Raw genomic sequence first — 27,589 nt, forward strand, 5'->3', positions numbered from 1 at the left:
TCAAGGTTTAGAATTCTTCTAGCTATTTTTGGCTTCTTTTCAAGTATTGGTTTGTATGGTTTTAGATAGCAATTGTTATATCAGCACTGTGCTCTTTTTCTTGCCTCCTAAATTTTCAACTTTTTGCGTCAGTTTATATGAATCTGCGTACAAAACCAAATGTGGTATCTCATTAAACTTGTTTTAGTTAAGTCCTATGCACAAGCCAGAAAATTCCTTGCATTTTTCACTTCGCTGCAAACTTATGAAGGTGAGTACAGATAAGGAAACTTTAACTTGAATGTTCTCACAGATTCCTGTTGCTGAAACCAGACTGGAACACGACATGGAGCTACTCTTGGTAACGTTTTCCAGCTAACTAAAGGCTCAAATACTTAATTTTAGTTCTCCCACATCTAGCATTTAAAACAAAATCAATCTTATTTCATGTAAACTGAAATGTGAACAGGCTTTATCTTAATACTAAAGCTCCACAGTTCATAAGAAAGAAGAACAAAAAGCAAAGGAGATTAAGAGCTATTCCACTTAACAGACACATTGTTTGGCTTCATTTTTGCCTCCCTTTTCCAATTTTCCTACCCACAGTAATTTCACAAAGTAAAGAGCCTTAAAAACATAACCCAGCTTCATCCTGGATGTATATCATCTCTTCTTTTCTATTCTTTCCACTCCTGTTTCAAACATGCAAGATTAATCACGCACAGCCAGTGCCTCAGCTTTCCCACTGCACAGCAGAAATCACAGCAAGCACAGAAAGACCTACCCAAGTTCTCCTTACACTTCGTCACAAATTTCTTATGCTGTCTTGTGAGAATTTATCAGCATCATGAGGCTACAGTATCACAAATGTGTTTGAAATACCATGCAGCATACAGCCAACTTGAATTCAGTCGGCAAAGATCACAGCAATTGCTCAGTGCTCTATGAGCAGCAAAAAAAGAAATCCTTGAATATTCCTCATCAATGAAAAACTGCAGCTGCCTCCCTACTCATCTGCTAAAAATGAAATCATGCAACAAATTAATGGAACTGAATGTATTTACTGAGAAATGGTGCAGATTCATAGACCTGTTCGAGCATTATCAAAGTCATCAACCTTTGCAGGATGAAAGACAAACTTGGAAGAAGTCTAACTTTAGAAAATGAAAATGTTGTTGGTTCCAATTTTTTTTTTTAAATTCAAGATTATATGTATTTAAAGATGAGTGTATTTGCGTGCACAGGCAGACACACATGGATTTTACTTTATTTGCCCATAGAGGCTGGCTTGTCAGTAGCTGTTTTTACACTTGGAACTGTGAAGCTCTTATCTGAAACATTTTTAATGGGTGAACATTAAAAGGATACACACTCTACCTTTTGTGTAACTACTATTAACTTTGATGAGAGTTCTTCTTACAGGGATACTGAAGCACTAGATATTAGATCTGCAAAGCAATGTGTAATTTCAGACATAAAATGTTCTTCTAAATTCTTAAGATGGACAAAGACTTCCTCAGCCTCTAGCCAATAAAAATACAGAATACATACTAAGACCAAATGGTTATTAACGTGCCAATAGTTAGATAAAGGCAGTTAAAAAAATCATCAATTCTAATACATGTCATTTCTTAAACAGGTATGCTTAGGGTTCAGCACACTTTCCCAAGCCTAATCTTGTTTTTATGTCCCAATGCTTCTGGAACTTGATCTGGACTTGGCTGCACCTCATTTTAAGCACTTTAGTGAGAGGTACTCACATGGAGCCTGCTTGCTCTCAGTTTGCAAGGACAAAGATAGGCCATTGCAGATTTCCCAGCACAATGAGCATACAGGAGGACAGGCAGAATCGCTCACTCACTACAACCTGAAAATCTGAGGAGGTGTGGAAGCATTCCCTTCTAATTACTGGCTACATAGGGAACTTACATCATCTGCCTTAAACTAGATGGAAGGCATAAAATAAAATATTGTTTGTTTTTTACAGCATTATCCTAACACTTGCTTTACTGCTGCTGAAGAAGTATCCTCACATACTATTCATTCCTGTAGCCACAGCCAAACAAAAAATATATAAACCCTCAGCTAGCTTGCCTTGTATTTCAGAGTGAGTTTTTCACACTTTTTGAGGTATGTATGTTCAATGAAAGACACATTCTGCATGGTTACCCATCCTAGGAAACAAATCCTTACAAATGTTTTCTAAATTCATTTCCTGTAAGCTGTGTTAGTAGCTCCCCAGGGGAAGGAGCAAAGCCAAGCTCCTAACAGGGAAAGCATTGTCTGTCTCAGGTCATGTCTGGAAAACACTCTGCTCAATGACTGCAGGCTCACTTACAGCAGACCTTTAATCTAGTAATCACTCTGAAGAGAGACTACTGCAAATTTAATGGTTCCTCTTAGAGAAATAAGAGGAAGTTTTCTAAGGGTTTTTTTGTTCAGACCCACAGACTTCGCTGGCATGAAGTTACAGTAATCAGAGGAGAAAGGTTAGGAGCTTTAGTCCCAGGTTTCTTGGCACAGAAATGAAAACTTTGCCTTGTCCTTGTACTTTGAGAGTCAAAGGCGTATCTCAACTACAGCACTTGTCAGTCATCAAGCAGGAAAACAAACACACTTCTCATGTTGTTAGGAACACATCTAACTTTGAAGGTACATCATCAAATCAGTGCGAAAGCACAAAAATGTTTATTTCCAAAGAGACTTTACCTTTTAAAATTATGTCCTTATAAACTGCTTTAGGGAGGCATTGTGAAAGAGTTGTTTATAAAAAAATCCTTTTGGCAGTATATTTAGGACAAACACAAAAGAACAGACTCTTTCATGCTGACATCTTGATAAGGCTTAAAACTAAAGTGAATTTCAGTGATACATGTTGCCAGTGATGCACACACACACACATACACACACACACACATACACACACACACACACATATATATATATATATGTATATATACACTTTCAGGAGGAAAGAAATAATAGAAGAAAACATACATGGCACTCCAACATATTCAGATCAGGAGAAGCAGTCTTTACAAATGAACTTATGGCTCATCTTTTCTAGGGTTAAGACTATTTATTCCTTTTGCCCTCCTTCTTCCCATGAACAGTACAAACACGGCTATGATATTAACATTGTGAGTTGCCAGAGCTGACAGTAGTCTGCTGTGGTAATGCAGAAGGTGCGAACCAGGCTTTGCAAGCCTACAAGCCTGTTCTGGTACAGTCTGGACATGCTAGGGCCATGCTGAATCCAAAGTAAGGAGCCCTGATGGCTGGCACAGCTAATTAACTTGTGCACAAAACCAGACAAACAGGGCCAGATTTGGCTGGACCTGATCTGGCTCATACTCAGGCAACGCATCCATCCCTAGACAATGGCTACCTGCATTTCAGGATCAAAGCTGGCATTAAAGAACTGATGTGATGAGTTTCTAACATGACAGATTCCAATGTTACAAACATGAAGTGTGTGAATTGTAGGTAGACCAGTTAAGAATGAGAATTCATTAAACGTAAGAAGGCATGAGTGTTTTTTACTGTTTCATAGCAGTAAAGGTCACCTTCTGAAATCTCTCTCATATATGCATGTTAATAGCAGTGAAAGAAAAGCCCAGAGAAACCATCCATTACAAAAGCTTTATATTAAAACCATATCAAAGAGGACTTTAAAATCTGAGAGTAGGTAGCGCCATTCTGCAGCTATTTACACACACTTGAAACTATGCAAGCAACTGAGATTGCATTTAGCACAATGAATTTAATTTGCCAAGTCATTTATTTTCACTGAATGCTGTAGAAGCAGGGGTCAAGATTACAGCCAAAGCTCAATTCTGTAGCAGGTACCTATTGTGCAAATGCCAGTAGCTTTTTATTTGATGTGGTCAAAACAGATTATTTTCAAATTCATATGTTGCAATCCTTAACAGCTTTCATCTTCTTAGTAGTGTTGTCATGACTTTTGCAATCAAAAAGTAAATTCCCCTAAGAATCAAAATTGCTAGTTTCAGCCAAATTGCCACAGACATTATCTTAAGCAAATAATGTCTGCTTTTCTATTTGTCTCAACAGACCATTTCTGTCTATTGACTTAAAGAGGTTTTTTAAAACAATTCTGCAAACCCTGTAACAGGTAATAGGACGGATTCAAATTAATACCATCTTTATCAAAGATACTTTGTTTTTGTAAGGAAATTGCCATTTCTTTTTTAATTCACAATGGCAGTGCTATACATTGATTACACTGGCTCATCACTTAATTATTCTCACTTATGCAAATTAAACTAGTAATTTCAGTAGAGTAACATGGTGTGAAGCAGCAACTGCTATGAACAACATTATATATGATTCCATTTAATTAATTTATGATACACACTAATTTAACATAACACTTTCCATTTTAACTCACCCTTTATGTTAAAGTGCATCCATGCTTCAGTTTCTCTAGACACAGTACCATCACAAAGCAGCACCTGCCTGGCAGGCTTGGAGTCCATATTTAAACTCTGCTACATCAGCAGCACCTGCCTGGCAGGCTTGGAGTCCATATTTAAACTCTGCTACATCAATAAGCAAAACTCAAATGTGAGCAAACTAGCATGCTAAAGGAAGCAGACTACAGCTCCAGCTGCAAGAGTGAGGATGGCAGTCAGATGGTAAAGTGACACCCCATCTTTGGTCACCTGTACCTTCCTTCTTGACAGCCTGCAGTGTGCTTTGTAGCCTGGAGAACAGAGCTGATTCTGATTTTGCTTAATGTCAGGCTGCTGATAATAAATGGTGCAGTAACAGCTCGATGAGCTACAGAGCATTCCTGAACAATGGAGAATAAAGATACTTGAATGTATGAGGACAATCTGTAGCTTAACTTGTTGAGAATGTGTGCCTTTAAAGGAAAAATCAATTTTTCAAGAATTAGTCAATTGTTATGTACAAGACAGTAATGAGCACTCTTAAATTGTTTCCCAGCTGCAAATGGCATGTTAGGAGAAAGGCTAATGTGTGCAGTTCACTCTAATAAGTGACCTTCCCTTGAGGCAATTAATTTACCTTTGCTGGTTTGCTAAGAAACATTGCTACCTTTCTGAAACACCAAATTAATATATCAGTGAGCTAACATATACCTGAAAATATTTATTAGTAGAGTAGTATTGTTATGATTCTCCACACCCTTCAGGGTATAATCTACAGGCCTTGATATCACTGGAACTACGACACATTCTGGAGGAGTTTTTCCTATGTTCAGTCTGAGGACAGGGCCAGAAGATTTTCCTGCTGTAAGTACATCAAGCTCCAATCACTCACCTAAACCATTCCATAATGCAGATAATTGCCTCATTTACCAATGGAAATAAAAATATAAAGACTAACAGATGAAGAAACAGACACTGGAATCTGGGGACACACCCAACCATGATTATATTGCCTGCAGCAACCATCTGAATTTCACATACCTTTCTTCTACTGGCTATACCTCCCACAGAGCATGAAACCAACTCAGAATCTTCTACATGCTCTATTTCTAAAATTAATTAGATTACATTTATATAACAAGCCTGGGAAAGGGGATTGGTAACAAATTCTCAACAAACTGATGAAACAGAGGCAGACAGATAAGTGGAAAGTCTTGGCAGTAGCACTTAAATATACCACACACAAGGTTTTTCACAAAGAGGCCAAGCTTGAAGGTGCTTACAGTCAGTGATTCAAACATCAGGTAAAAAAATGAAGGCTACAAACAGAAATGATATGAGAAGTTCAGCAGCATTTTAGAAATCAGGTAAAGATACAGTATGCAGCCAGGTAAAGATATAGTATGCAGCCATTTCTGGCTGAGCTGACTTTAGATTTTTGCACTTTTACTATTCAGTCACAATGCTGGTTACGTTGAGTTTGCTTAACCAGTGGACACAATTTCTTATAGGCTCTTCTGCCCACATACAATCAGAACATATTTAGCTCACCGAGGCTGTAGAAGAAAAGCATGCAAGATACCCCTTAACCAGAGCTAATGTTGAGGATGGGACTTGGCAGTGAAGACAGAGAAGAAGTGAAAATAGAACAGCCAGACTTATCAGACCACAAAAGCAGAGCTATCACACAAGAAAATATGCTCTGCTGTATGTTAAAACTTCTTGTATACTGTCTCTTGGACTTTTGATCCCATTTGTGTGAGAGAGAAAAGAGTGTCCTGGAAGTGAAGAGAGATAATAACTGAATTAATCTTTTAAAAATTTACGTGCTTAAAAGGAGAATCGATGGCATTAAAGCCCAATGGGCTACCGTGGTTACAGAGTATCTTTTGGGTCTTTAAAGACTATGAACAAAGTCTCAGTATGAGGAAATTCAGAGTCAGGAAGATGACTGAAGAAGCCTTAGGAAAACTGAAGGCAACAAGACATCCTACTCAACTCAATTATCCAAATCTTAAACATGCAAAGCACTCAGTTACTAAATTCACTCCCTACAACCATATCCAGCAATGAACAGATGATTAATTTAGAATAGTTTGCTAGGCATTCCTTCATTTCTAAACAGTCTATAATAAATGCAAGATCTACAGTACAAAGACCAATGCCATCAAAAACACAATATGCTACAGCAAGACACAAGGGAGAAAGCAGGTTAATGTACTCTTGAGTGAACTGTCATAAACCAATAATGCACTAGGCTCTGGGGTGCAATACCAGTTCACATAATAACACCATTTCACTAAACTTGTTCTAAATTTAACAGAAGGCATAATTTTTCTACAGTTCATGTAATCTTGTGCCTTCTGCTTATCGCCTATTTTGTGTGCTTTGAGTAAAAAACTAAAAGCTTTCTGCATTTCAACACTCTCCTCAAAATATTGCTGCAATTCACATAGAAGTGTAATATTGGACCTATAAACAACCCATTTAAAAACATACAGCAGTGAAGGCTGAAGAGCTTTGTGCTCCACCATCTGCATTCCCTACTGTAAAAGAGCCATCTGAAATAGATGTGACAAAGTACTGCCTGGAGATCATGCTCTGTCCTCCCCACCTATCAAAGGAGCCCAGATCACAAGGTTGGACTACATTTCTAGTTATTAAGCAGATGAATAAAAATGAGATGAATCCAACATCTGTAGTTCACACACACATACTTATAAAATGGGACACACATACATAATAAGCTGTAAGCCACAAATAATGCTAAGAAAGCAATTCATAGATTTGCCTGGTTACTCTACAGAATGTCCTACTGCAAGACATGACATTAATTTATTTCTGTGATAGGGAGTAAACAGGTAGTTTCTGAAATCTCAAGGGTATCATAATGGATTGAACATTTTTTACTCTGTTGAACTGGTGATAATAAGAAGCTATTAGTAAAGAAAACTGGGAGTATAACTTGTCATAAGCTGGCTGTCATCCACTTTTTCCCCTGATTAGTTGCCAACCTGGCCACCTGCCACAGGCTGGGGAAAGGGGAGGGGTCATATAGAGATTTTACTTAATGGGAGGACAAAAGAAGTTAAAAGCTGCACAGAAGTGCCAGAGGCATCAGACTCACAAGCATTGTAAAAACACAAAAGGGAGAAAGTATTCAGAGATGGATGTGCATAGGAAAAAAGAACTAGTTCACTATTTTAGACATGTCCAGAGAGTGGTGATGGATAGTTGGCCAAATCATGACTCTAGTCTGTAACATAACAGTGTTCAGCCTGTAGTGTACAGATTGTAATTAAAATTGGACTAATGCACTAGCAGATGTCAACTACCAAGATTAATCAACCTCCTGTTAAGTTTAAGATCTGACAGACCTACTGGCAAAGAGAAAAAGGCACATTTGACTTGTCTGCCTTGGAGACCAATGGAAATAAGGAGATTCCAACTTGCCTTGTGAGATAAGGATGTTCCTCTGATAAACAATGTTACTAATAAAACACTTATTCATTGTAAGCTTTTGGCTCAGTACACACCCTGAGATTTAGTTCATAGTGCCTGCTTGCTAGAAGCCAATGCAAAGCGTACATTTGTAGCGTAACATTGCAGTACTGACTTTTCAGGCTATTGATAATAAATATTAATATACTCTACTACTCCAAGGAAGCTGGAAAAGTGTTAGTGGGTACCAATTTCCAGAATGTGGTCTAGGGATTTTCAAAATTTAATTAAGTGTAAGGAAAGTGACAGCAAGTGTTTCAAAGAAATCTCCAGAAGACTAAATAATTAATCTGTTCTGTTTGACCTCTAACATTCCCTTTCTACACTAGGATACCATCATCCAGTTTACTCATCTGTAAAATATTCCTAGACAGTGCTATCCTCTATGATGTGGATGGCATGAGTGATTGATTCTGTTGATCAGGTGTAAAGATAATGGTCAGCAGATCTCCAACATAAACCTGAGTCCTTCAATTTCCCAGCCTTGGTGTTGAAATGTCAAGAAGAAGTTTGAGCAGCTTCTTGCCCATCTAATGTGAATGAAGTGGAAGAAATGTATTTAATGTACTTCCTGCTGTGAACAGCATGAGTCTTCAACAATTCCACTAAGGCAGAAGGACTGTTTGTCAGCCTGGCTGTAAGGCTGCATGCTCTCACGGCAACACTAATACAGTAGCATGGAATTAAAATCACATGGGGAGACAACCACTTACAAAAAATGTGCAGCACACAAAATAACTGTAAGTATTTTCCCTTCAGGTGCAAACTTCCAGCTCTACATTCACCGCACCTCTTCTCTTCAGGTTTCCAAATGTGATTACAAACTGAGTTTTAAATTTGCCCACAATATAAAATCAAGTAAAAGAGAGTCTAAATTAGCACAGCGGTCAAAATACTGGGACAATGAAAAAGCAGAGCTTTGACTCAAACCTTGTTAAAGCATTTTGTATCAGACTTGTGGCATACAACACATGAACATTTTTAGTGCTGGAACCAAATTACAGGCTCTTCATTCCCATATGAATACTAACAAAAGACCTAGATCTCATTTTCTCTCTCTCTCTATGAAATGATTTCAGAGTCACTGCTTCAGCTGGAAAAACAGAGAGCACTTCCAGGCTGATCTAGCTTAGTTGCTAAGTGCCTGAGGATTAAGGCACTTCCATGGAACAGAAGGGTCTGAGTGTTTTCATGGGTTTTAGACTGAATTCCAGGATTCCTCTGTCCAAGGAGAATGAAAAGGGCACATTAACCTCATCTTCCTTTTCCTAGATGCATAATATTTATCTATTATGCAAAATGCCTCCTTCAAATGAGCTTTATGCTGAGCTCTGCTCTCCATGCAGTATAGGCATGTCCTTCATGCCCAGTAGTGCTTACAACTTTGTATTTGCGAATTAAATTTCTAAGGTAGGTTTTATATCTACTGTCATAAATCAATGAATTCAGATGCACCAGGTATCCCTGGTGACTGGGCTCAAAAATTGTCCTAGGATGGGATGTTTCCTGGGAGTATACATCTCTTTTCAATAACTATAGAAGAATCCTGTAATAGCCTATTTGAATCAGATATCTAAAGTTATAGAGGCTAATACCGAGTGAGATTAGTGTCCCCTCCAGAAGTAGATGATTCATATAGGTCTTTTCCCTATGCATGCTTTTCTTCATGGTTCACGGTTAATAGCTATTACATCTGACCCCAACAAACCATGTTTTTACTTTCTAGTGCCTTAACTGTAGTGGCATGCATAACTTCGAATCCAGGGTTTCAATATGAAGTTTTTTCTGCTATTTACTTCATCAACTTAATCCTTTACTTTTTTTCTACCTAACTTTAGTACCTATCAGGAAAAGTCCCTTCCACATTAGGAGATGTCCCAATAGCAGCACCAATCTGAAAATCACCATTCACAATTTATAAATATACAAAATATAAATGTAATTATAGTGCATGTTCTACATACTAAAATTTTTTCCCCAGATTTTTCTTTGGCAGCACAGCAACTGTATAATCCCCAATTAAACTTTTCAGTTGCCCAAAATTTAGTGAATACACTGTAGTTCATTAGAGCATGCCTCTTACTTTTATTATTGGCAGGATTATATAGCAACTATGGCATTTTAGTTGGACCCTAAGGGCATTTTCTGAAACTAAAAGACTTTGATGGTAGGTGCTGAAGGTAAGTGTTTTCTAATTAACTTACACTGAATGCCAGAGGACATAAGGCAATGTTGCTAGTGCTGACTTGAGTTCCATAGGAAAGATCTTATGTATTATTAAATTTTGACCTTTGCTATTTCTGTTGTTTGGCCTGAAAAGTCAATGCATAATGTTAATCCAGTCACAGTTCTTGGAGACATCACTTAATGACACACAGTTACATTTGTCCAAAGAAACTCTGTTAAGTAGAAGATGAATTAAAACAAACAATGAAAAATACGTATCAGTAGATGTGAAGTTGAGACTAAAGTGGACCACAGAATTTAGCATTACAGCATTACTACAGCTGATAGGCTATTACAAATGTGCTAAAGCTTCCACCAACCTCTATTTTAGACATCTTCTGAATTAAACCTTTCTGTTAAAAGCTAAAGAATTTTTTTTCACATTCCATGCTGGTTTAACTTAGTAAAATCAATTTTGTGCACTGCAAACAATAATAACCAATGCTGCTTAAAATCCTCTTCTTATTTATGCAGAATTTTAATCATGACTGCCAAGGTGCTAAAACCTTACAAAAATATGTGCTTGTAAACACATATTTGTATGTGTGTGTGTGAATACATAAAAAAAAATCAAGGTGTAATCTATAATTTATCTTCTCTGTAGTCTGCACTCTGCTTTTTATAGATAAGGCATTGCAACAGATGTCAGATGAAACAAATACAGACTTTTCATGCTTTATATTTTTATGCAAACTAAAAAGAATGTGGTAGGAAATTTTACTGGTAAGTGAATTGCTTTTGTATGTGCTGGAATTCTTTGTGGGAGTTCTTTCACTGTAAAAAAGGAGTTCTGCCACATAATTTCAAATACCACATATGCAACATATTGGGTCTAAAAAGAAAAGTGAATGTTTGCAAAAAAGTGTTCCAAACCTATCATTCAAAGACCCCTTATCTTTCAATATCCCAAATATTCTTCATTCCTACCAACAAACATAGATATTTCCGTTGCTACATAATGAAAATATTCTATTCTAATTTCCCAAACACTTTCTCCGCTTTTTTAATAAATCCCATAAGGTTATTCTTTGCTAAATTAATTTGTGCAGAAAAGTTTGTAGATCTGGGGCAGCTTGTGTTCATAAAGGCAGAAATTTAAAACTAAACAATGGTACACAAACTAAATTACTTCTCCTGCTTTCTAATGGCATTGTTAAAGGAGATTTCTCATTAACTTCCCTAATATTTTGTGTGAGTTTCATAAAATATTAAGTTTTATACTCTGTTGTTACTTGGAGTCGCTGAGATTCCCACTGAAGTTAGATGGTCTGATTTCAGCTCATCCCTGATATTAACTAATTAACTAATTCTCTCCATCCCAAACTCTCCATATATATACTTAAGCAGTCAGAACACTTTCAATTTTTGGGTAATCAGCTTCTCCATGAATACATGTTTTAATAGCTATTCTCTAAATGTTCTATACTTTGCTATGTACAAATTTTAAAGTTAATGAATTCATCAAAATTATTCATACAAATCAAACTGTTGTAGAAGCTCCTAAAGGAATAAATTTGTGTTTGCTATAATAACAGAGTCATTTCTATTTTACAAAGATTTCTATTTTAGCTTGCATTTGCTATATGATCTAATTTACAAGACCTGTTTTTTCAACCTGTTGTAGTCATTAATGCTATATGATTCCCCAAATGCTCCACAGAGAAAACAAAGTCACCTCTGTCACAGGATTACAGGTGAGAAATTTCAGGCAGCCTGAGTATTTATGAGGCAATTAGATGGGTGCAGACTTCCTGCCTTGAAGAGCTGCCTTTTGTATCCTTACCTAGAGAGAAATCACTGTGCTGATAATAAAGGTCTGCTTTGGCATCAGACTTTCAAAGAGTACTGTACTATGTAATTGCTCCCTTTAGTCTTTAGGAAATATGATGGTGTCACAATAGATGGTTTATGGCCTCACAGAGAGGACTCAAACAGCTTATCAGTAGACTTATCTCAGAATTTACAGTTGAGATGTCAGTCTCCAAACTCCACACATAAATGGGGCAATTGTACCAGGAAGCTTTCATGCTATTACTCCTAGAAAAAGAGCTGTCACACCAATGCTGAAGCATTAAAGGAGAGGCTTAAGGCAGCAATAATACATGTATTTTTGAAAGCAGTTGGTGATTCAGTGTGCTGATTCTACTCTTAGTCACACCCATTTTTCTGATTACCACTAGAAGTGTCCCTTTCAAAGCAATATCTTAAAGCTATTAACCAGTTGTGCAAATGACATAATTCTGTAGGGTTTCCTTACTGAGGCAATTTCTAAAGCAACATTACTCTTATCTGAATATTTGCTTTATTAAAAACATAAAGGAAATACAAATGGACACTTTTACACAGAAATTCAAATGCAGTGTCAAGTCAGAAGAAATATAGCTTCCCTCTTGGGAGCTGTGAGATGGCTTCTGCCCTATGAGGGCCTCCAATAGGGCCCTTGCAGCATGATTGAATGGGCCCAAAGGCTTTGCAGACACAGCCTCAGAATCACAGAAACAAGGCTGCCCGTGCAAGGTGACATCTTGAATTATGACTGTTAATGTCACAGAATAAAAATGTGCAGCTCCTTGCTCTGAATCTCTGCTCATGTGATTTTGTCAAACAATAAAATAGCAATACTAAATACTTTCAAAAACCTGCATAGCTTTCCACTAATATTTTCTAATCTCAAGATGGAAGCAGAATGTGTTTTAACCAGCAGGAAGAAAAACAAAACCCACATGCTGATTTGAATGTGATGTTCTTTGTAGTTTCTGTCCCTGCATTGGGGGTATCACTTCAATGATATGATATCTTACCATCATCCTTGTCAGGTACAATGGTAATGCGAGTGCTTGGGAATTCTGCACCAATCCTTCCTCCCATGGGCATGCTCAGTAAAACATCAAAGGTCTCAGCCTCTTCATACAAGGAATCGTCGATGATGACAATCCGACACGTTTTCTCTCGTTCGTCTTTGTCAAAGCGTAGAATGCTGTTGTGATCCTCTGGTCTGGATATGTAGTCAGAGTAGGAAAGTACAGAGGTTGGGGCAGTGCCTGAGGCTGTTCCTGTGGCATAAAAGGAAAGCAGTCACTATACACACCATGGTTACAATGATCTCCTCACAGAGGTGGAATTTTATTTTCATTATCTTTGAATTTCTGTTTACTTTTTGGTGATAAGATGGGCTATGGACAAAGTCAGAGGTCCACGGACCCACTTCTGAGGTCCCTTCTACTTCTGTATACGATACAATGGAAGAGTGTGGTTCTTCATATCATTTGCACCTTTCCAGTCAGAAGGAATATTGCCTATCACAAGAGACAGACTGACAAAATAGCCCCTGTGAGGATTACCAGTTAACTACCCGAGTATATTTTACCCATATTGAAGATACTAGTGGTCTTGAACAGATAGAAGGTTGTGAAAACAATTTATCTGGATTCCAAATCACTTTACACAAAATGTTGCTTCAGCTCTTCAGATAAAAAGTAATATTAAAACCACAGGGGTAGAAACCCCATGCCCTGCACATGTATTATTAGTAAGAGACTGAAAGTCAGGGGAAGGACAAGTATGACAATTAAGCAATATTATTTTGTATAATTTTTTTCAAGATACAAACAAGTGAAGGATAGCCAGGGCAATCACTGCAGTGCTTTCAGTTCTCATCAATTTCAGATATAAGGGGCTGCATATAAAAATTTCGCAGAAATATAAAGAACACAGATCATCTTCACCTCTCCATGATGCTTTTTAAACTGTGTTCAGTAATACTCTTAGACAGATTGCATAGATGAATGCATTTTCAGTTGAGACTGAAGATATTTAGATGAAACAATAATTAACAGAGTTATAAACAATTTTATTATAAAATAGATGGAAAAATATTTTTAAATTTCTGTCTCTTTTCCACTCTTGCCATTTTTTTATTCTATAGTAGATTCTACTACCTTGTTGTGTGTAGCAGATGACCATCAGTTCCTGACTCACATCTCCACTTCTTCTGACTGGAATAAATAACTCACCAACATCTTCTTCAATAGTATAGGTGGACTGAGGAATAAAGACTGTTGATTCTGCAAAGAAAAGAACCTCATAAGTCACCTGTATATTAGATAAGAGTACTTTTGAATATTCTGAAGTGCAACAAATAACTTGCATTTATTGGCAATGCCACTAAATTGTAGTAAAACTTGGAGGGTGAGAGAAGTAGAGTTCCTTAGTGTTTCAGAAGTGGAAAAGAAAATCAGATCATTAGGTCTGAATTCACAAGTCCTTATTAAGTGGTCTCTAATGTGTTGACTTGATTATCTAGGGTTAATGGTGCAAGACAGTGTTTGGAGAATTTGTCCTCAAAGTCTGTCTTTTTATTATTTCCATGGTATTTAATTATTAACTGTTAACTGCAATATCAATATAAACTGTTAACTGAAATATTAATAGCATAGCTCCTACAGTCTGTGGTTCATCAAGGCCATTCTTTATTTACTGCACCAAGATAACCAGGAAAATCATTTGGCATTGAGGAGCAAGGTTGAACTCCTGACATCTTACACTGACTTGGACATTTGATTTTAGCTGGTTACATGTCTACAATACTGTTTTACTAGGAGACCCAGCCAACACAGCCAGTGTTATAAAAAAGGATATCAGATCTTTTTTCAAGGGAAAAACCCACTAAGATGCATTCTGAACTTCTTCATTATTTTATGCTCATATAATCAGATTGCTGGGTTTTAATGCTGGGATTCAGGATCAATTTTGTTCTTGTTCTCTCAAAAACCCAAGAACAAAAGGTGGCCATGCACATAATTACAAAGCAATTTTACAGTTTCATTAGTGTGACTACAACCCAAAAAGAATATAATTCTGTATAGCATCAAATTAAGTGATATCAGCTGACTGCACAAAGCAAATTTTTCATCATTTCAGAGTACTTTGGCAAACAGTGTTCTGAAAATTGTCAGGTGACTTCTTTGAAAACATGTTCCAGTTTTTATTTCTCCAACTACTACTAGCATGACTTGAGGTCAAAAGCCTGCCTTAAAAATGCTGCAATTCAGGTTTGATAAGACCATGACTACTCACTATTCTGGCAAGACAAGAATTCAACATGAAAAATATCAAATCCTGACTTTTTTGTTTTAAAGTAAAGCAAAAGGCAGGACTGAAAAAAACCAACCCATTTAATTCCTTCTATTTCTCCTTTTAGAATTTAGTTGACAAAATAAAAAAACCTAACCCTCCCACATGCAGGAATCTGATTTATTTGGTTTCTTCTCTCTCTCTCTCTCTCATAATTATTCAACTAGGAGTAAAATGGCACTATAAAAGTTTAACAGACCTTATGAACATGAACAACATAAAAGCTTGGAGGAGACTGAGCTACACCATCACAGCTAGTATAAAATCCCATATCCCTACGCAATCTATATTTCCAATAAAACATTAACTAATGTCCCATACCCAAAGAGGCTGGTACAGCTTTCTGAACAAACTCACAGTCATGATCCTAAAGCTACACAATTCAAATCAATGATTTTTTCACTGGAAGGAGAATAAAACTTTTGATGGTCCTTATTCAGTGAGCTTGGTAAACCCAGAGCTTCAAAATGCTGTTAGGAAACACAGTCCTTCCCTCAATGTTCTCTCTCTAGTTTTCTTCTAGATGTTCCTTGATTTGCAGCTGTGCATTTGATTTTGCCCTCTGCAACTTCTCTTTACATATAATTAATACAAATTCTCTGAAACTGTAAAAATTGAAAAAAAATTAAAAATTTTATCATAATGTAAGAAATATAAAATACTGTTGGTGGCATAAAGAAGACTCAGCCAATTACCTTTAACTGTGCTATCTTACTGATCATAGAAAAGATAAAGAGATTTAACACATTTTCAAGTTATTTCTGTGTCTCATACATGCTGCTTTCCAAGTTAAGTTTTCTCAATGATTATAAATGGATGTGAGACAAGCTCTGGTTTAGCTTGCATTTGTAACTAGGAACTAAGACACTTCTGATAATTTCCATGCCCAACACTCTTCAAATGCTAATTAGGGAAGACCATATAATTCAAATTGTTATGGCTGTCCAGCACTTAAAAGATTTCTTAAGGACAGTTCTGTGTGACTACAGCCCATGGTCCAAGTGTCTGGATGCAGCTGAAAAGATGCAAAGCAACCAGAGCATGAATAAAGAAGAATAAAAAAATACTTCTTTTTTAGAATTTTTTAAAATCAGCATATTTCTTTAATTATATTTAACCATAATTTTATTTGTTCTTGACACAGCGTGTGCTATACTTGGTCTAATGAACTTTACAATTACTGAGCTTCTCAGGTTCATATCAAGGTCTAACTGATGCAAATAGTTCACTCCAAGACCAAACTTGTGATCAACCAGCCCAAATTTTCCTGTACCATCCTCTCCCACATGAATTACCATGGAAGAGTAAATCAAGTCAGTCCCCAGCCAACTCTTCAGTCATTCAAACAAATTCAGTCTGCAAATACATTTAATGGAAAACCTGTTACACCTATAATGAAAACAAACAAAGTCCCTAGAAATAACATATCATAAAAAAATGCAGGTATTTCATAAAAACTTGCTGCCTGAGTACCTTCATCAAGCACTTAAAGTGATGGAGGACAAATAGCTACCTGATGCCCAAGTCTGTCCTCAGAAATATTTTGAGGACAGTAAACCTTTAGTATCCACTGTTACTCACAGCATTTACCCTCCAGTTTATCTTTTGGTATATGCACATATTAGCAGTACAGTTCTGGAAAGGTTCTTACCATCTCCTGGGTCAATAATTTCCACTGTGGATGCAGCAGGAAATTCCAGAATTGCCATGACAGGCTCAGAAAGAACAATTTGAAAGGACTCAGAATGCTCATGTTCACCATCACTCAAAATCCGTACTCGCCATGTAGCTAAGGTTTGACCAGGATTAAACTGCACTTGCTTCTGGGCTTTTCCTCTGAAGTCTTTATCTTTCTTGGCAGTACCATCCTTGGTGCTAATACCTGTTAAAACCAGAAATTCAGGTCATTATAAACATCACTAGTAATTTTTCTCCCATTGTGTCACATTTAAAAGACACGTAGAAAAATATACTCTCCACAACCTGAGAACATTCAAACTAAATCTATTTCTCTTGATCAATTTTATGTTGGGTGTCACACATAAAAGTGGAAAAACTCTACATTCTCTGAAGTTATATCAAGTTTCCATTTCCCTATAATTCAATTACAGATGTCCAAAAAGGACAACAGACTTTTCTCTCTCCTTTTAGCCCTCTGGGTTCTCTTCTTTTCCAGAACATCTAAACAACATCCTGCCTGAAACCCTAGAAAATATTTATAATTCTTAGAAAAAAACAACCACCCCCGGATTCAGACTTTAAAGGGAAAGCTAAGGAAATACAAAGACAAAAAGGAAAATATATGGAATAAAAACAAGAGAAGATGCAAAACCTGAACCATTGCCCTCATTGTCATTGCAATTAGAATGTTTTAAAATTATGGTCCTCTTATTTCCGTGTTTGCATAATGACAATCTTTAGGTTAAAGTGAAGTTGAAGCTGCAACTCCATGGGAAAAAAAAATCATATAACTCAATCCAAAGAGGCCTTTCAGCCTCAGATTCAAACTGCTCTGAAACAGGTTTTCACAGGCATCTCATCCCACTTTAAGACTGTATGAAAGACCCTCATGGAAATTAGACACTGTTTCAGAACTGTCTCCAGCTCATGCGTTTGGCCTTGATTAAATCCCACCGTACAACTGAAATCTTAAAGGCTTTTCTAGGTTTTCAGAAAAAAATCCCTTAAAACTTCTCCTTTCTCTGATTGTTTCTTCAGCTGCATTATTTAATGCATTGAAACACATGACCTTTCCCTACAAACCTTGCCTTTCTTTCTTCAGGCTTCTATGCCTCATCCTAAGTCTTAGCTAATTTTATATAACCTATAAACCTTCAGCCACTTTGGCACTGCATACGGACCAGAAAGGCCAGTAAGCATCTTGGCCAGTATGTTTTATGCCCTTTTCAACTCTGCTATTCCATTTGCTGGATTAAGGTAGTTGGAGGCAAGTTACTCAGACTGGGTTTGCTGATTTTTCAGTCAGCTCAATACTGAAACTGACCTTGAATCCATAGGTAGAAAATTTTGTAAACACTCTATCTGAAGGATCAGAAGCCACATCAGTATCTGTTATTCAGTATCAGTAATTAATTTAAACCACACATGCTTAACTATGTATTTATCTCTTCCATTCTTTTTCTTTCTTTAAAAGAAATATATTATTAAAGTTAGTTCACTGTTAAAAAACAGTCTTTTAAGATCCTGTTGGTTAAGGTCTATATCCCCTAAATCTCATGCCAAAATAGGTGTCTCTGCTGCATCTCACTACCTGAAACTCAGATTTTTAATCAGAAAAAGCCCTAAACAGAAACTTGCCAGGTAAATGCTTACATATCTCTGCAAAAATAGCTTTAGATTGAGTGTTTTCTCTAAGCAGTGTAAGCTCACCTTAGATTTCAGTGTGAAATTGTACAAGGATAATGTTCCCTGGTGCAAATGCATCAGAGGAGGAAACAGATCCAGAAGCTAGAAACAGGTGTGAGGTTGCAGAATGTGATAACACAGCCTTTTTTTCACCTTTCCACTCCCCAGACACTGCAAACAGTTTTCAACACCTCCTGTATCAGCCTCAGTTGACTGCCAACACTGAGTGAAGAAAATGAGCCTAGTGCTCACTTCTGAGCTGGCTGCTGGTCAGACCAGCCCACAAGAGCCTTCCTGGACAATGATATATGTTTATTGTCATCTTTTCAATAGCTATAACTGTATTTTTTCATTATAGGGGAGAGAAGATCTGGACAGGAACTGTATTCTGTGAAACAAATAAACAGTGGTATCAATAAAATCAAAGAAAGGAGGACCATGTCTTGGGAAGAAATTTCATTATTTAACTATAGAAATCATATGCACAGCATATAAAAGATACACTCTTTAATAAAGAAACATATTCCTTTGAATTTAGTTTGCTTGTCATGAAACAGCAGCAATAGGATACAGTTGCATTGATATCAACTCATATCATTATATCAACTGCCTGGGCAGTGATTTATAGAAGAAACTGATAAGGTTAGGATTGAACTTACTTATAAAAGAGGTTTCCCCCAGATAACCTCTCCGTTTAAGAACAACATCAAGATACTTGGTGTCTTCATTTACTAAGTAATACTCCTTTTCTAAGGAGATCCATGCCCAGTTCAGGCGAAAATGCTGATTCTTCAGTTTATTGCCTCCTGCAAAACAAAATTAAAAATATATAATTAAAACATTTCATTTTTGTTAAAGATTACTTTGTCTTTTGAGGTTAACACAATTTTGTATCCTGGGTAAGATATGTATCTATCTGGACATCACAATCCAAAGGTTTTAAAGGTTTAAAACTAAGAAATTACAAGTAAGGAACTCAACCAGAACACACTTGCTACACATAGGAGTAAACTTTTTCTTAGATGCATACAAACATAGTACACTAATTTTCTTATTTCTCAAGAGAAAAGCATCAAGCATTAATTAAAATGTATTTGGGGTGCCTTCTGTATATCATCCTAATGGATGTGCTTTTTGTTACTCTAGAATCCTGTAAGTTCTATAGCAGCAATAAAATGAACTGCTCAGCTCACTGATGGCAGATGCTCACTCAGCCACTGTCTTCTGGGAATGCTGGGCTGTGTGGGAGACTGTAGTCTGATTTCCTGTCCACAAGGTGCTGCTACAGAACAAGACTTGCTCAGGTGACAATTGTCTTAAATGTGCAAGAAATTTCCTTTAGAAATTAACACTTCTATACCCAAGCCAGTGAAACAAGTGAATAGCAGAGAGGTGTATCTAAGCATTTAAATTAATTCATGGCTTAATTACTGGAGGAAGAGACATGTGAAGGTTGGTTTACCCATTCCAGTTTCTTCCATGAGGCAGCCACTCCACATGCTTTCACTCTGCTTCAAAGATAAGCCCCTATGTTTCTTTACTGACCTGCCTACTAGAAAAACCAGGAACTAAAGTTGTGCAGTGTCACATGGAGGCAAAGGTACTGTGTAAATGAAAGGAGGGAAATGTTACTGGAGTATCTCCTTGCACTCCTCACCCTGCTCCTTTCTGCTCTTTTGATCTCTGTTGTTACTGACAAAGGGGAAGGCTGCAAACATACATATCAGAAACTAATGAGCAGCAGAGAGAACCAGCAGCTGTAGTGTTACAGCAGTGACTACAACAGCACTTACATTAGGTTAGCTGTATGTTATGTCTTCCCATTGGTTTATGGGGACAAATGTAACAGAATACTTCTTGTTCTCTAATCCAGCGAGAAAAGCCATTTGTGTGCCACCCTTGAACACACTGCCCAATTCAACCATAATTTAACAGAAGGATAAAAGCTTCTGACATATAAAAAGGATGGAAATTTACTGTCTTTTAGAGGAGAGAGAACCTATTTGTACCACTAGTGAGACAAAATACTGCTGCACAAGCCTACTACAAATGAGAATGTCAGATATTTGAAACTGCCAAGGTAAAGGAAAATTTTCTAGCTGAGTTTGCATCCTTTTAAACAAAAGATATTCTAACCAGAGGATAGAAAAAAAAAAAGAAAATCTGGCATAAATTGTTCTCTTATCCAAAGAACTAAAGGTTAAATGCGCTGTGGACAAAGGCACACAATCTACATCTTACATAGAGGGCTCTTATGAATGAAATTTAGGAGCAAAAAAGCACAAGACAGGCAATAAAAAAGATTTACTACTATCTTCATTCCACCTATTTCTTGCTTTCAGCTGTGTCTTTCTATTTTTTTTTTTTTCACAGAATAAAAAATCCCCAACAACCACACAAAAAAGTGTATTTCTTAAGGGGCTTGAGCCTCCATTTTTACAGATGTACTACTGTCCCTAAAATATGTAATGTTCACCTTTTAGAATGTGCAATACCAAACCCATCAGCTTAAAATTTTAAGAAAAGAATCTAGGTATTTTAAACCTTTGTGTCTTCACATTGTGCTTTTTTTTCATGTTCAGAAGACACGTTTTCTGATTTATACAAGACATTTCACAGCCCACTGTCCCATAGAATAAAACCGCTGTTCTTCTTATTATTAGCTACTACTACTACTATTATTATTATTATTATTGTTATTATTATTATTACTACAGACCTCTCATAAAACAGAGCAGGAAGCATATGATACATCTTACCTAATTTTAGGTATTTATTTTGGGGATAGAAATCCTAAACTGTCTTTATAGTCAAACCCAGGAAAGAGGCATTTTGTAAAGCTATGACTTAATTTAGGCATTTATTTTTAATAAGATTAGCTTTGCCTTGAAATATGCAAAAATACATGCATTTTTTCCTCAGCAGAGTTTAAAACCTCCTGTTGTGACCCTTTATATTGTAGACACTTTTATTACAGCCATCTAATGCTGGGTAAGATGAATTCCCCCTTGCATAATCTGGATGAAACGGATACAACATAGTAGAGTCAAGCACCGCACAAATACAACCCTGTGAAGAATATCAAGAGTATAGCTTTTAGAAGTTATAAAATGTCAGAAATAAAACAGCACATGACACTTTAATTTGGTTCACTATTAAAACAAGTGCCAGCCCTACACTACTATTTCTCTCAGCAGATGGATTGTGCACTGCTCGCAAGCACTGCCCTTGGGCACAGTCAGACATTTACCTGCTGGGCAAATCATTAAGCTACTATACCAGTTTTGCTTTTATTCCTCTTCCAGACAAGTGCTGGCAGTACCAGTATATCAGAAGTCCAGAGAAGGGAGCAATTACTTTTAAAACTACAGAAAAGGAAGGAGGGCAGTGTTAGAACATGGTAAATCCAAAGGAACTTTGCATCAATGAGACGTTGTTGGCAAGATGCTGCTAAAGCAAGGCAGGAAAACTGTTTCCTAAATTTTGCCAGAGATCAGAGTGCAGCAGTGCTAAATCAGAAGATGCTAGATGGGAGGTGGTGCAGTGAGATATTAATGAGAAATGAGATGGCAAGAGTTGTAAGACACATTAAGAAACTGTAAGGTGCTGAAAGTAAGGCTCTAGAGCAAGGTGAGTCACAAAGTGACTTCATGACGGAGGCTTTAAGGACAGAAGGTTTGCCTGTATATGGCAAGTCAAAGATAGATATAACATGGAATTGGTCTTCATAGAAATCCTGTCAGAAAATTGTTTGCCTGTCAGAAAACACTGATGTATTATTTTTGCATAGGTCATCAAACAAGAAATTCCTAAAAAGATCAAGTCATCTGGAAAAAACAGATCCAGTTACACAACATGAATACAAGAGGAGGGGCAGGAGGACTTGGTCAGTCAGCTGCTTGAAGGGAAAGATATTTAAATTATTATTCCCATTCAAGCATTCATCTTTCCAGCCATGCTGCTCAGATATCTTAGTTATAAATCCTTCATGAAAAAAACACAAATTAGATTGTCAGAATTTTCTATCATGGTGCAAAGAGCTTAGAGAAGGAAAGAATCAGTTCCAGTTTTCTCCATAGATCACAGAGCTATGTAAAGACAGTATAAAAATAATTCTAACATTAAATTGTGTACCTTGAGCACTGTTGACCTGAGGGGCCAAGAAAAATGGCCATTCTGTTGACCTGAGGGGCCAAGAAAAATGGCCATTCTGCATTCAAGTATTGCAGTTTTGCTGTCCCTTGGAGCTACTCCAGACCCTAATTCATAAATAAAAGCATATAACTGCACCTCAATAAGTAGGCACTAATCGACACAACAGAAATTGATGCATCTTGATGCAGATATTGACTTCCTTGCTGAGTATCTGTGGCATAAATCAGATGTGAATCAGCAAAAGTGTTTCTACCCTGCATACCCACAGCCACACAGACTCATTGTGTGCACAAGCAATGTCTGTACAAACACAGCTATCCGGAACCTGCAGAGCTTCAAGGTACGATGTATCTGCTCTCTTTAGTCATTAGCTAAAGTTGCTTAATGGGAAAAAACCCAACTTTCAAATTCCTCCTATACAAAGAACATATATCAAAATCAACAAGCAGTGGAAAAAGAGTTTTAACAAATCTGATTCTATGATCAAATGCTATTCCCTCTGCTATGACCATCAGAAAGGGTATATCCTGTAAAACTCTCTTAATTTCATGTGGATATTGCAGAAGTAAAATGCCTAAGTTAACCCAGCACACAACACATGCCACTAGAAAGTTTTGAATTGACTTTAACAATGCATAAGATAACCTAATGATATTACCTGATTAGAAAAGCTTTAAAATGCTTCACCTTTGTGTCTTTCAAGTATACTGAAATAGACCCCAATCACTAAAACAACTTGCTGAACTCTGCGCTCTCCTGCACTCTATCTGCCACTGTAACTCAATATATTTGCAGAACAGTCAAAATGAACCCCTTAAACCAGCCCCAAGTGATTAGGGACTAAAACAATGCTTTCTCTGAACTTCTCATGAGAAAACACACACTTCCCAGCATTATGGACTTAGCTTGCCTGGAGTATAATTGCTGGTATCCAATGAACTACAGAAAGTACTGAAAGATGGAAACTGTCTGCAACTCTTTTTTCTGTTTCATATCTACCTCCAAGAAACAAGTTGGAAGCCACATTTGCTGGGGCTGAGAATAAGCAAATGCCTGAAGCCACATAGCAGAAGAAATATCTGAAGAATACCATGTAGCTGCTTTGCTACAAAATGGAGGGAGAACTGAGAGACAAGACATGAATGTCAAGGTTACCCAGTGTGTATTAAATTTGGATCTTCATAAAATTCAACTAAGCATCACTAAGGATGTCTCCAAGTGCAGTCTGGAGATTCATGCTGGATTAATTCAAGGAATTCCCAACTCACGTCCATGTCCCGTTCTTCTGCAGGAGATTAACTGGGTTCTGATTAACAGGTTAACCTGATTTTCATTGACAAAAACTGTGCAAGCAAATATGCACTGGCTCTTCAGACAATTAGTGTCATAGCTTTAAATTAATTATAAACCAGCTCTGTGGAAATTCACTGAGAGCCGGGACACTGTCACTCTATTGGCTGCATCAAGAAACTATGAGTTTTCAAAGGAAAGAGCAAAGTGGATAAAGAGCAACCCAATCTGAATCACCAAAAAAGATGCTGGAGCACTGTGTGTGTTTGAAAGCCTTTATTCATATTAAGTACTTAGTTTGTAACTGATTTCTAGGAAATCCAAAAGATCCACTGGTTGGTTTTGGATTCTGTGCTGTAAGCAAGGGACTTGCTCTGCAGGATGACCACTGCTTCTGAGCAGAAAAGAACTCAGAGCAAATAAATTCAGTATCTCCAGTGAATAACCACTCCTGGCAAAACACAGTATGTTTTTGCTCAGGTTCCAGAGCACAGGAACATAATCAGCTGGCTCCTGTTCCACAAAAGGTGGGCAAGAGATCTTTCCTTGACACAGGATTCATATCATCTATAATGCCATCCTATAAAAGATGTATGTTTAATTAAACCTAGCCGTCTAGGCACAAGGAATGGAAAGCAATACATCTTCAGGAGCTGCAGGCACATCTTATATGAACAGGTGGATCACCTTTTGGAAAGATTGACCACTGAATGTAACGGGAGTGTGTTCAACCCACCAATCTATATGGCTAACTAAAACCCAGTTAAGTCATCTTCTTGACAAAGGAGGGTCCTGAGAAAACTCAAAGACACAACTGGCCCTAACTGTAATATGGCAAATTTGTAAAATTAAACATTTTAGATGTAATCTTTGGAATATTTAAACATGGCAACAAAAAATTGCTTTTGTTTAGAAAAACTGTTCTGCTACTATAAAGTTATCTCCATGCTGTCATTAAACTAATTAGCATTTTTTGTAGTCACTAACTTTGCATGAGAAAATTAATTTAAATTGCCTTGTGAGTATTTACAGAGAAAACCCAAACATACCACTCAAGCTGTCATGTCTATCATTAAACAATGCCCACATTACCTAAAGCACAATACCTTTTTCCTAAAGATCCCCACCCTGCACCTCCCTCTGAGGGAAAAAAACACCACCTCGATTAGTTAAGGCTTCATACATACATGGCCTGCAGCAACAAGTAAATTTATTAAATCTCTGACAACGCATTCTTAAAATAAACTTAATAGTTTTCAGTCTCTGCTCACTAATTTGTTTTGTGGCGCCAGACAACTTCTCCCAAGAGGCTCTGGCTGAATTGAAGCAAGGTTCATTTCCTTGGCTCACAGAATAACGGGTTTAGCTCAACCATCTTAGCTACTGTCACATAGGGGACTTCTCTGCTGGTTTATACCTTTGAAGTACACATGTATTAGTCCATAGGAAAACTACTCCCATTCAAAGCCTACTCAGACAAAGTGTTAAATTTGAGGGTCATGGCACATCCTTAGCCCCAGTCATTTATGAGGAGTAATAACAGAAAAGTGTACTGCAACCTCAGAAATGCAAGACATTACAATAGAACAGGAGTCAGGAGAAATATAATCAAAATCAAAATATTATTGCACTTCATATTGCACTATTTTAAGAAATTCTTCTATTCTGGGAAAAGAATAGACCAATTTTCCCTTCATTGGATAACATTTTCATGTAGAACCCACTGCTGAAGACTCCTACATACATGCCTAATATTTCAATGCTTGCAAAATCATTCTCATGCTTAAAACCAGGGTGCATGAAGGGGGATACCCTATCTGAAACAGAGACCTCTAATTTTTCACAATGAATATTTAATTGTTTTTTTGTGTCAAATTGGCAAATTTCCCTTGAAGAAGTAATTGAACTTCTCAACTTTTTTTTTTCCTAGCTGTTGTACACTGTCTTGGCAGAAAATTCCCCTCCATTTCAGATCACAATCCAAACTCATAAATCTCAAATTTTACAAACGTAAGAGGAAAATGTCTGTAAGAGGAATTTAAAAAGTTGTTATTATTTACAAAACCTACTCTAAACAAGTTGGAATAGTGTTTCCATTTTATCAACTGGACTTCCTATAGCCCACTGAGTATAGACACAAAAAGCATTGTTTTAACTCTGTGTCAAAGTGATTGAACTGCTTTTTGTTATTAAGAATTTACTTCCAGAGACATGCATTTTGGTTCTTTTTCTGTTCTGGCAATACAACAAATAAAATGCCTCACTGATTGGAGGAGAACAAATGTCAGGCAGGTTCATTTATTTTTCAACTCAGTTCAGAGTAATTGTACCAGGTAATCTCAAATATTTGACTTTTAATATTATTTGACCTGAGAAACTCCTTTGTGGTGCCTTTCATCCTTTTTAAGCTATGTCAAAACTATAACCTTTTGCAGGTGATTTAGTCCTGCTCAGCAAGGGCAGATTAAAAAACAGAAAACATGTAAAATTGCTGATATAAACAAGAACCCAAAAGGATTCCCTTTGAAGTCACTAACTCTAACTTGAGACAAGCCTTGCAGAGTAGTCAAAGATATTAGCTCTGCTGAGGAAAGAAATATTTTTGCAATAATGTATTATTTTTTTATATGATGACAAAATTTTTAGTGTTACTTGAAGTCTATCCTAAGGGGCAAAACTGTATATTCCTATGGCAGTAATTATAATATATTCCTGTATTATTTCATCTGAAATTCCTATGTTGTAGTCATAACATATATAACAAGAAGGAAAAAAAACCCCAAAAAACTGGAAGCAGCCAAAGATTCCTTAAAAGATTCAAGCGAAGATGTCAAAAATCTGTTTAAATATTAAAAATAAGTGCAAAAAGTACTTCAGAAATGAAGAGTAGAGTTGAGAGTCCAGAATAATATGAGCACTGTGAGTTTTCCAAGAGAGGAGCTCAACAGACATAAAGCAGAAGGACAGGGAACAGAAGTGACTGTGAAATTATGAAAACTCAATCTTGATAGTATGTTGCTTCCAACACATCATTTCTTTCTCCTTCTCTGCATGAAATCTTCACTTACACTTTGAGATAAGTAGTAATTAAATTAAAATCAGCAGTAGAAAAATTGCATCTTTACCATCAAATTTGTTTTTATTATACAACAAACTTTAACAACTTACTTATGTACAGTTCACATTTTATTTGGCTTGAAAAGAGATTACTGTTTAAGCTATTTAAGTTGTTTTGGCATTCCTCAAGCTTCTGAAAAGTCTTTGATGAAGATTTCCACCACTGTTCTCCCACATGCATTGAGAAATTAAAATCCTTCAGGTTTTTCCCAAAGGTGAGGGCAGCAATGTTTTTTCTCAAGTCAAGTCAAGTCTGGCACCCACCAAATCTGCTGGCTATTGCATACAGGCAGATGAAGGCCTGGGTATCTCTGGTCCCAAGTTTACATTTTTTGCCCTAGAGTTTGTACAGAAATGTGCAGAGGTGCAATCACAGCAGTTTGAGCTTGCCAGCCAGCACAAATGTT

General features: G+C 36.9%; 1 protein-coding gene across 1 annotated transcript in view; it reads right to left on the reverse strand.

Annotated features, from left to right (window-relative positions):
• FREM2 (FRAS1 related extracellular matrix 2) overlaps positions 1 to 27,589 on the reverse strand; it is a 120,420-nt gene that overhangs the window by 39,456 nt on the left and 53,375 nt on the right. Inside the window, exons 3-6 of the mRNA XM_054654989.2 lie at positions 19,280 to 19,426; positions 16,906 to 17,136; positions 14,060 to 14,185; positions 12,923 to 13,174 (exon numbers count right to left, since the gene is read on the reverse strand). Of these exons, the coding sequence (XP_054510964.2) occupies positions 12,923 to 13,174; positions 14,060 to 14,185; positions 16,906 to 17,136; positions 19,280 to 19,426 (756 nt within the window). The remainder of the gene's footprint in view (positions 1 to 12,922; positions 13,175 to 14,059; positions 14,186 to 16,905; positions 17,137 to 19,279; positions 19,427 to 27,589) is intronic.

This window comes from Agelaius phoeniceus, chromosome 2, assembly GCF_051311805.1.
Source record: "Agelaius phoeniceus isolate bAgePho1 chromosome 2, bAgePho1.hap1, whole genome shotgun sequence".
Taxonomy (NCBI): domain Eukaryota; kingdom Metazoa; phylum Chordata; class Aves; order Passeriformes; family Icteridae; genus Agelaius; species Agelaius phoeniceus.